Raw genomic sequence first — 11,471 nt, forward strand, 5'->3', positions numbered from 1 at the left:
ACTTGCAAAGTCAGCAATATATAGAAATGTTTGCAGCCTCCTAGACATCTCTACTTGAGGAAAAACTTCATGGGCCCCTACTGCTTTCCAAGATCAGGAGATCTACAATAAGAACTCCAAGGATGTGAACCCAATTGGTGAAAGCTGGGCAGTTTTCCAGCAAATCACTTCTGTTTTATCTGAACTGAGTCACAGCTGGTCACCTTTAATCCCTATACCAATCTTGGTCAGACATTGGGAGAGTAGTAAGACTGTAGAATCTGGGCTCAGTGAAAAGGAGATGCAAATCTGAATGTCATCAGCATTGTAAAGATAGAACAGCCCAAAACATCTCCCCTAGGCCTTGATTCTGCAAAGGGTACAGCAGAGTTTGAAGTCCAGCACAAGGTTGAGCAGAGAATTTATATGGGTCTGAGTAAGACTGAAGACTTGACATAGCCTTTTGCACAACACAGACATAAGTTTCATGCCCTTTGTGAACCCACTCCTGTAGTCACAAGAGCTCAGAGTAATCAATGGACAGTGGGTCTAACTGTCTTCAAGTGCATAGAAAAAGCTCCACCACCCTGTAAGGAAAGGCAGTGAATTCATCCTAAAGAAGCTAATGATAATAGTGTATCTTTATTTTTGGGATGGGACTGGAAGCAACTGGTAAAGTCCAGTGTCCAAAGCGAGTCAAAACCCACCCCTCCCATGCGACACCACAGCAGTTGTGATCAACTGAGAACTATAACCCATATTTGCAAGGTGATGGATTCAATGATCTGATAGTTTTTTCTAACTAATATAAATCTATGTAGGAGGAAGGGACAGTGGGAACCTTTGGTATCTTAGTGGCCTCTGCCAATATTTTCCTGTTGCCTAGGCACCACACCACAAGCAGTATTTGTATTTTATTTAATATGTTCACTAAATGGCCAGTTCTTCACTGCACAAGAAAGGTATTTACTTGGCACTTCTAGACTAAGAAATACGTTTTATGCTTAAAGTTATCAGGAAGGCTTAAAGAAAACCAAAGAACTTCATGAGCTGAAAGAGGAAGATGAAGAGAAAACAAATGAGATCCCTGATGAGCATGAAGAGGGTGAAAGTGAAGAGATAAATAATACGAAAAACAGGTGAGAATCGAGTGTGGTGCATCTGTCAGGAGGCCAGTTTAATTTGAGATACACAGCTGAGTACTTCACACTGTTATCCACATCTCATGGTATTTTTTGGCTTACCTCCAGGAATACCTTTTGAAGGTTGCAGTTAAGTTATATTTTCCAAAGACCTGGTCCTGAAAGGTAATGAGCAGCTGAAGTTCCCATGGACTTTGGAAGTTGCAGATGCTCAGCACATCTCAAGATCAGGCATTCAGTTTGTGCATGCACCAAGTGCTTCAGTAAATGCTGAATTTGCTGACACAAATGTGCGATATGCAGTCACAATGGGTTAGCATGCGCAAACAGAACCCTATGTTTTGCCTCTGGGGGTGTGTCAGTGCAAACCCCTCTCCTTCACCCCCCATGAGAGTGCAGCTTACTCTAACTGTCCACAGGTCCTATTCTGCAGAATAATGCAGGGTGGAGAGGCATGAACTTGCCTCCTTCCCACCCCTGCTTGACTTCTTTGGGGAACCCCAGGGGAATTTGAAAGACCAGGCACAGTTCAGCTCTGAGAGTTACAGGCAGCAGTATTTAGAAATTTGTCCCTTAGTGTTTTGAGGGATATGCAGATATGTAGCAGTGTCCCTGCAGAGCCCTCCTGGCTCCTGCTCCCGCTGGGCTGAGAAAATCACACAGAGACCTCTAGGTGCAGTGCCCACCTGGTGCTTTTATTTACCGGCTGTGCTCCCACCACCTTTCCACCATACAAGTAGTCCCCTTCTTACCGTCCACGGCCTAGGGTGACCAGACAGCAAATGTGAAAAATCAGGACAGGGGGTGGGGGGTAATAGGAGCCTATATAAGATAAAGACCCCCAAATCGGGACTGTCCCTATAAAATCGGGACATCTGGTCACCCTAAGTCCACCAGCAGGACAGAGGGTCAAGCTATCTCTCTATGCTTCCCCTCACTGCCTTTCCTTGACTGCAGCTTTCCTCTTTCCAGCTCCCCCCAATTCTCTTATCCAGCCCCAGCCTGATGAGTCAGCAGCTGTTCAAGCTTCCCCAATCAGGGCCAGGTGGTCCACCCAGCTCCAATTTACCTCCCTTAATTGGAGCTGGAGTAGGGTTACCATACGTCTGGATTTTCCTGGACATGTCCGGCTTTTTGGGCCTCAAATCCCCGTCCTGGAGGAAATCCCCAAAAGCATGTCCGGGAAAATAGGGAGGGAGGGGTTTTGGGGCTTGGGTCCGGGCCAGAGCCTGGGGCTGGCGGTGCTCAGCCAGGGACCGGAGCCGCTGGGGCTGGCGGTGCTCGGCCAGGGACCGGAGCCGCTGGGGCTGGCAGTGCTCAGCCGGGGGCCGGGGCCGCTGGGGCTGGCGGTGCCCGGCCGGGGGCTGGGGCCAGTGGTGCTCGGTCGGGGGCCAGAGCTGCCAGGGCTAGGGCGGGCCGGAGCTGCTCGGCCGGAACCAGGGCTGGCGCCCCAGGGCCCAAGCCAAGCCGGGTGGGAGACGCCCAGGCCAGAGCCTCTTGGCCTGGGCCAGCCAGCCGGCCGCCGAAGGAAGCCGCTCGGCCGGGGGGACCGGACTGGGCCATGCCGCACCCCGCCCCAGTTTACCTGCTGCCTCCCTGTTTCAGGCTTCCCGCGAACATTTGATTCACGGGAAGCAGGGGAGGGGGACAAGCAGGGGGGCGGAGCGTTCAGGGGAGGGGGCAGAGTTGGGGCGGGGACTTTGGGGAAGGGGCGGAGTTGGGGCGGGGAAGGGAAGGGAAGGGGCAGAGTTGGGGCGGGGCCGGAGTGTCCTTTTTTTAAATTAAAATATGGTAACCCTAAGCTGGAGTGACAGAGGGTTGGTTAAGCAGTTTTCTGCTTAGCACCCTGTCACAAGATACCTTCTCCAAAGCATATTCCTGCCTATAAAGGCAGGACTCTATTACAAAAAATGTATTTCTCAATGTATACATTAAGAAAACCACCCAAGAAAGCTCACATATGGGCAAAGGGTCTCTTGCTTAGGTAAAAGCAACATTTCACAGATGTGCATCACATAAACACCTGTAAAAGATAATACTGACTGAGAGGTGAGCAGATAGATGTGCACTTAAGAGATCCATTCCCATGTGTAGTTCTGCATCTGTTACATATTTAAATGTCAATTAAGCAAAAATAAATCTAGCTCCTTTTGCCTTCCAAGTCTGCACAAAGGCAAAAAAAAGCCCTGTTAAAAATCAACCTCTACAGTGTGTGCAATACAGCCAAGCAAAAATCAGAATTTCAATGCCATGAGAAAATCTAATATATCAACATTTGCTTTTGTCCCAAATTGGGACACAACGTTGAAATATCAAAATTTTTCACAGAATAAACTATTCCAAAAAATTTCGATTGGGAAATGTCTAAACATTTTTGACATTTTTTTGAGCAAATCAAACGTTATTTTCCCAAATCAAAATGTTTCATTTTGGTTTGTTGAACTGACCCAAAACACTGAGTTTCAAGTCACATTATTAATATGCAACTCCCAATGGTTTGCCTCCTTGGAGCTATAATTCAAGTGCCGGAAGCTGCTATTCACCACTGAGAACCAGGCTCCCTGGCTGGACTACATTTCCCAGGATACATCAGGCACCTTGGTCAGAAACTCTGTCGATTGCATCCTGGGAGATGTAGTCTAGCAAGGGAGCCCAGTCTTGAAGAGAGAATGGGGGCCCATACTAAAACTCCTATGAGACAATATGGCACAATAAGGAAACACTGTTTAATGTTGAACTAACTCAAAAGAAAATTTCAAGTCAGTTCAACAAACCAAAATATTTTGTTTTGGTTTTCGCAGGGAAAATATCAATTTAATAGAAACTGCATTTTCTGTTGGAGAAAAAAACAAATTTAATGGAAAGTCCCAACCAACTCTACAGTGCAGCATGGAAGAGGGTGGGGTTTTTTGTTTTGTTTTTTGATTGGTTGGTTTTGTTTGTTTTTGTTATAAGATTTTTTTAAACAAATTGCTTTAAAGATCATTATGCTGATGATAGTGAACATCTGTTGTTTCAGTATATGACCACATTGAAACTGTAGTGTGAGGTGGGCTAACCATGAGCAAAAGTGATGAAAATTCTAGGATGTGTATTGAAAAGGACAGGAACACTTAATAAAGGTTCTGAAGCTTCTTCCTCTTACATTGTTTAATGGGACTTTTGAGTCCAGTACTGAAGCCTTTGATGCATAATTTACAAGGCTTGCTGCAGCTAATTGCCCTTTCCTCTTGCGGATAGGTTGATGTTCTTGTGTGGATGTACCCATTCTATTTGATTATACCTACACATTCTTATATTTTAAAAAACAGGCATTTGTACATTACAGAAGCACAGAACATTGATCAAAGCAGGTAGAACATCTGACCAGAAGCTGAGGCAGGTCTAGGAGGAACCCAAAGATCCCAAACCTCTTCATTCTGGGGTCCACCATATTTTGCCCTGTAATTCACCCTTCTTCTAAATCTCTGCAAACATGTGGCCCATCCCATGGTCCGAATGTCAGACTCCCTACTGGCAAGTCATGGAGACTTGTATTGGAAAGGAACTTTTCTAAAATTATTTAAATTAAGCAAATTATGAGCTAAACAGGATCTGTCAGAGTCTAGTAATGGGACTGCCTTTTTGAAAGAGAGGGAAGCGGGGGACTGGAAGTCTCTCCCTGTGGGGGACTCTGGAAAAGTAATTCATTTAATATCGATCCACATTTCTGTTTATGTATTTGTAAAATGGACGTAACAATATGGTTTTTATCTAGCAGAGAGTGTTGGTCCTTATATGAAAGCTGGCACAGCATATAATTGCAAAGTTATTCATAGTCAAAGTATTAAGGTGATTGACTTGTATATAATTATTATAGAAGAACACTTATATCTTTTTTCCATTTTACAGCAAACTTGAAGTTGTTATTAATTATTTACATATACTGTACCCAAAACTGTGTACACACTGGAATGTGGTCTGGATTGTAGCAGCTGCGATAATCATTTTTGCTGCGCTGTTGGGGATCTACCATTCATACAACTCCTGTGTTGAATTATCAGATGGACCCGAGGGAAAAGCCACCTGTTCTGCTGTCCAGCAATACACCTGGTGGAACTCAGGACTTCAGCATGAGCAAGGCACAGAATAATAAACAAATTATAAAATATTTACGGTACATCAGTCAGCACACATTTTAAAACACGGTTATTAAAGCAAGGTAGCACTTTGTCATTTTCCTGTTGCTAAATATCATCAGTAAGCCACACTAGTTATTCTATGCCATCAGGCTTGGGAATGGATTGTGATTTACCTAGTGAAATTGACCACCTGATAAATACTTCTGTCTTTTTGTCATGATAATTGTATCTGACTGATACGACTTCATACAAATAAAGTCACATTTAAATCATGCCAAGGTTGTGACAGTCACCAGCAATAGCCAGGATATTCAAAGGGAAGACTGATACATTAGACCTTAATTCATGCACTTTTGAGGAAAGCCATAAAAGCTACCAGTTATAGAATATTTGCTTTAACTTTGCATTTCTTGGCTTTTATTGACTGATGTCATAACTTTCACAGCAGTTATATATTTAGGATTTTTTTTTAAATGTAATGTCCTTGTTTAGAATGAGTGGGTGGGAAAGAAAGGCCTTTTGCTGAAGACTAAAAATATTATACAAGGCCAAATTTATCCTTGGTGTATTTCCATAATATGAGTTACACCAAGGATGAGGTTGGCCCAATAATCATGCAACAATGCAAAATGGAATGCTGACTAAATACATGTTTTGTATTGCTATTCATAATGTATTGCAAGAGGGAAACCACTCCATTGTTTGAAGTGGGTTTATGTTAAGGACTAAATCCAGGTCTGTGTGGCAAACAGACCAAATGCCCAGTGTGTCTCAGAGCCTCTTTGTATGTCAAAGGGACGTGCTGTGTGGTGCATTTTGCTGCTCTTCTGAACAAGAGTGCAATGCACTCCCCACTAGCAGTTGCTACTGATTGCAGCAAAATAATTGCTGCTTGGCAGGTTAGACATATCCCCTAAGCTTCAGACCACAGCACACTAAGAGAAGGGGTGAAGCCCAGCAGGTGAACTATGGATGGATTCTGCCCAGCTGCGTGCACTGCAGGCAGAGACTCCCTATGTCCTTTTCATCCTCTTGCACACCATCCCCCAGCACTGGTCAGAGCTGAACCCTGTGTGTGTTTAAAGTTCTTACTGATTTAATGTCCTCATGTAAAGAGGCCATTGTGCACATGCAGCAGCTCATTTTAGAATCAAATGCCGTGTGTGTTAGCGGGTCGAATATATTTTCAAAACTCCAGCACGTTATTAGGCCATTACAGAGTAATCATTTTTAATAATCCACTTATCTGGGAGTTATAGAAGCGCACAGAAGAATAAGAAAATATTTACCCAATGTCAAAGCTTTAGTGCATGTATAATTTCAAAACGACCAAATCATTTTTGAAGAAAATTCCCCCGTGAGCTAAGGTACTGAAATGTCTGGCACTTAAGAGTATATTGTATGTACCTGCAGAACTTGAGTTGGGATTTCTGGTCAAGTAAGTTCATCTTTCCATTGCTATGCACTTGAATACAGCTGAACTTTCAAAGTGAGTGTGACACTGGAGAGTATTGTTGGGTCTCAGATGTGTCGGTGTTTTGTGGGATTATGAATCTAGTTTTCTGAGTGACTAATGGCAATTTCCCCTTGGGAAGGATAAGGAAGCCATGTGCAGTACCTAATTCTGACTTATCTGCAGCCAGTAGCAGGATGTTTTCTTTCAATATAGTCCCCAAACTCCCAGCTAATGAAACTAGCTGGGAGAATAAAGGTTTTTAACTGACTCAAAAGTGTTTTAACTCCGATTTTTCCCACCAAAAATAACAACTAAAACTCTCTGGAGAGATTTTTCTCTTTAATGTTAACGAACTCCCTGTTTTACCATGGTAGTTACAGACAGATATTGCTCCAGGAAAATATCAGATGGCCACCACTGTTGCTAAACAAATTGTGCTTGATTTAACCATTTGGTGTCTTTAAAAAAAAAAACCACCTCTGGAGGAGTAAAAGAATCAAAGTGATTAAGGAAGCTCCGTAAGGCTAAAGGAAATGTGCCATTTGTTCTCTGTCTGTAAACAGCGAAGAATCAAATAGAAAATGTATAAAAACTCAATTGTTTATCAGTTTGGGTGCAGCTAGAAGGCCTAACAGATTCAGACTCCTCCATTCCAAAAGATGGACTTTACTCAAATGGTGAAATTAGTATGTTTGATGACCTGAGCAGTAGTGTGATTAGGTGTCCTTTACAAAACAAAGCATTGGTACTGATAATTCCAGTGGTTCAGCCAGGGCCAAATCCCTCTGCCCTTACTCACATGGGCCCTGATTCAGCAAAATACTTATGCTTGTGCCTAACTTTAAGCATGTGAGGAATCCCACTGACTTCACTGAGACTAGTCACATGTTTAAAGTTAAGTATGTGCGTGAGTGCTTTGGGGATCTGGACCACAAGATGAAATTTGCCCCAGTATAGAGGGCATGCACACCCCATCTGGGACTTGATGAGTGCATCAGCCTTTCATGAGCTCACTGCACAAGGGTGAATTTCACCCATGAGTTGTTCCATTGGTTTGAGTAGAATTTCTCCCATGGATCAGATATGCAGAATTTAGCCTCCAGTGTCTTTGGTTATTAGCAGCTTGGGGGAAGGATGGGGAAAAGGGCAAGGTGTTTTAAAGGGGATTAAAAGATGAAAATGAAATAAAGTGAAAAATAATTTTGGGATATTTTTATACTTACTGTAATTAAGCTGCCCACTTAAAATAATAGCACCACGGTGGCTGTAACAGCATCAATACTTTACCTTGTTCAACTAATTAATGAATATACTTTTGTGTTTAGTGAAAATTAGGGTTGTGCTCAAAAAATTCTAAAATCAAATTTTGTCAGTCTGATTTTAATTTACTATATCTGAAAAGAAAACTTCTATTCTCTGTGTTCATAAGGCATGTCAGATTACAAACAATAGGTCAATTATTTATACTATTAATACTGAAATAGTTTTCTTGGGTGCAATATTTATTTTTCTGCTTCAACAAGACACGTTTATTGTTTCTCATGCACAGCACTGATGTTTTTAGTAGAAAGAATTGAAAAGGGGCACTATTTTTGTGTATCATATTATTTAAATTTGTAACATTGTAAGACCTTGCACAAGTGTGCTAGTATTGTACTGTATAGTATCACATACTTGAGTTTTGAAATAAAAATACGGTTTCAAAGTCCTTTCAGTTCCCAGCACAAGACTTATTTAAGACATGCGCACATATCTAAGACTGAACTTGTTAAGCTGAATCCTACCCCTATACAGGTTTTTGCTAGGAACCATAACAACAATTTAACGATGAACTAGTAATTAAGGTTTCCATTCCACACTTACTTCTATTCAAATTACATAGTAAGCCAAGTGGAAGTATAAAGTGTTGGTGCCCCTCTCACTCTCATTCCAGTGATGCAAGAGCAATCTATGTCCTTCCGGAACTTTGGGTACATCTCAAGTAAAACCTGTTATTCACCAAGAAGGTGTGCACCATAGCCTTCTAATAAGATGAAAGTAGCCTTTTTTAAGTGCTCTGGCCACTTTTTAATGGTTTACATTTGTTCTGTTACATACCCAGGTCATCCCATTTACCCTTTTTAAATATTGGCACAATTGTAGCTTTCTTGCAGTCTTTTGGAATTTCCTCATTGTTTCAAGAGTTATTGAAAATTAACATTTTGATAAGCTCTTTTAAAACTCTTGAATGCAATTTAGTAGCTGCTGTTTAACATCCTCCTGAGGAGTTATTGAAATGGAAAATGTTATACTGTCATCATACAATATGACTACATTAACTGTTCTTCTCAGATATAATACAGAAATATTTATTGACTACTTCTGCCTTTTCTGAATTACTATCGACAGTTCTATTTCCAGCCAGTAATGGACCAATGCCATTGTTAGGATTCTCTTTGTTCAATAAACTTTAAAATCTCCTCCTTGTTGTCCTTAACTCTACTAGCCATAGAGTTGGCCTTTGTCCTTTTGCTTCCCTTATCAGGTTTCTACAATTCTTAGCTTCTGATTTATATTTATTACTATCAACTTCTACTATCACCTGATGCAGAAGAAGCAAGCAGTGGTATTTTTCAAGATTAGCTATATCAGTGGCAGACTCCTTTTTCAAAGGGAAAAGAGTTTTTAAACTTTATTTTGACAAGCCTTGGGTGTTGCTGGCATTCCTGTAAAACAAGGCACGCTGACCCTTTATGGTAGGGTACTGGCCTGACACTGCCTTTTGTCATGTTCAGGACAGAATGAGTGGAATTCTAGGAGGTCTAGTTCCCAACACTGATGAGAGATGTATGCCTTTCATCAGTGCATGATATGAAAGGGGTCATGGATATAAGGTGCTTCCTTTTCCTGTGTGAAAGAGAGACCAGGGAAGAAGCAAGACCGGGTGTGGGTGTCTCTACAGAGAGAAAGAGAGAGAGGCCTGGGAAAACCTTAGTTGGGCATTTTGAAAAAGCCAGTGAAAAGTTACATGAAGTTCCAAGGAAGGGTGGTGGTTGTGGCAAGGCAAAGGAAGTAGCTTTGAAGGAGAAGAGGAGGAGGGAGAGTTGGGGGTCAGATTCAGACCTATTGCTTCCTTCATTGTTAAGGGCCCTAAGGCTGGTACTTGTTGAACAGGGAGGGCACAAGCTCCCCTTTTACTCTGAGGGGCTAATGGTAAGGGGTTGCTGTTGTAGCCTAGAGAAGGGAGAAGAATGAAGATTGGCATATCTTTAGGTGAGAGTTGAACTTGGACTCCCAGAGGGAGAGACAGGGTGAGGGGCTGTTATACCTCTGAGAAGGGTGAAGACTGACAAAGCCACAAGAGAACTGTGATACAGCGAGAGAAGCTGGGTAAAGGGTTTGGACTTTTTTATTTGGCCATTTGTTACTCTAGAAACACTGATCTCTCCCTCAGGTGGTGTTGGCACCCTGAAACAAGGTCCTGACATTTGTAAACAGATCGTATTGAATTGAGACTCTCTACTGCTCCTCACCCTTGTGCATCCCACATGGTCCCTTTACCAAGCACCACAGAGCCCTGTTTGGAGTCTTCTGACACAGTCCAATGAATGTTCAGATTGTCACTCTCACAAAAATCACAAGTTCTCTGAGATTAGCAATGCTTGTTAGCATTTCTAAATATTATTGTGAAACTTCAGCACTTCTAAAAATCTGGCGCCAGATGCTGACAATTTTCCTGACCACATATTCTAATAAATTATTTGTTTAATGTCCATTAATAAACATATGTCTGTCATAACACTGATCCTAATACCAGGTAAGTTAAAATGAAGAACAAGCTCTAATTTTGCTTCCCTGTCCTAACAGCAGCTTCTTTCTCTCTAATTTCCATTTTAGCTGTCCCAAAAGCCTGTGAAAAATCACACATTTTAACACTCTATACTATTACAAAGGTTCTTAATACTTCAGTAACAAATGTTTTTGTTTAAAACCCTTTTGATTTCACTATTTGGTCAGGCAAAACTCTCATAGACACCAACAAATCTGGACAGAATTTGGCTAATCTAATTATTAGGGCTGTCAACGATTAAAAAAAGTAATAGCAATTAATCATGAGATAAAAAAATATTCATGATTAATTGCAGTTTTAATCGCACAGTTAATGATAGAATACCATCTATTTAAATATTTTTGATGTTTTTCTACATTTTCAAATACGTTGATTTCAATTACAACACAGAATACAAAGTGTACAGTGCTCACTTTCTATATTTAGTTTTTATTACAAATATTTGCACTGTAAAAATGATAAACAAAAGAAATAGTATTTTTCAATTCACATCATACAAGTACTGTAGTGCAATCTCTTTATTGTGAATGTGCAACTTACAAATGTAGAATTTTTTTTTACATAACTGCACTCAAAGATAGAACAATGTATACGTTAGATCAGGGGTCGGCAACGTTTGGCACGCGGCTCACCTAAGCACCCTGGCAGACCGGGCCAGTTTATTTACCTGCTGACGCAGCAGGTTTGGCCGATCGCAGCCCCCACTGGCCGCGGTTTGCTGTCCCGGGCCAATGGGGGCGGTGAGAAGCGACGCGGGTGAGGGATGTGCTGGCCGTGGCTTCCCGCCGCCCCCATTGGCCCGGGACAGCGAACCGCGGCCAGTGGGGGCCGCGATCGGCCGAACCTGCCGCGTCAGCAGGTAAATAAACTGGCCCGGCCCGCCAGGGTGCTTACCCTGGTGAGCCGCATGCCAAACATTGCCGACCCCTGCGTTAGAGCCTATA

General features: G+C 42.1%; 1 protein-coding gene across 8 annotated transcripts in view; it reads left to right on the forward strand.

Annotated features, from left to right (window-relative positions):
- The window catches only part of IRAG1 (inositol 1,4,5-triphosphate receptor associated 1), a 132,599-nt gene extending 124,193 nt beyond the window's left edge, over positions 1–8,406 (forward strand). For all 8 annotated transcript variants that reach the window (XM_034770008.1, XM_034770014.1, XM_034770015.1 and 5 more), the window contains 2 exons: positions 990–1,118; positions 5,013–8,406. In XM_034770008.1, the coding sequence (XP_034625899.1) occupies positions 990–1,118; positions 5,013–5,253 (370 nt within the window). In that variant the 3' untranslated portion in view covers positions 5,254–8,406. The remainder of the gene's footprint in view (positions 1–989; positions 1,119–5,012) is intronic.
- Positions 8,407–11,471: the final 3,065 nt, after the last annotated feature.

The sequence above is a fragment of the Trachemys scripta genome, chromosome 4 (assembly GCF_013100865.1).
Source record: "Trachemys scripta elegans isolate TJP31775 chromosome 4, CAS_Tse_1.0, whole genome shotgun sequence".
Classification (NCBI taxonomy): Eukaryota; Metazoa; Chordata; order Testudines; family Emydidae; genus Trachemys; species Trachemys scripta.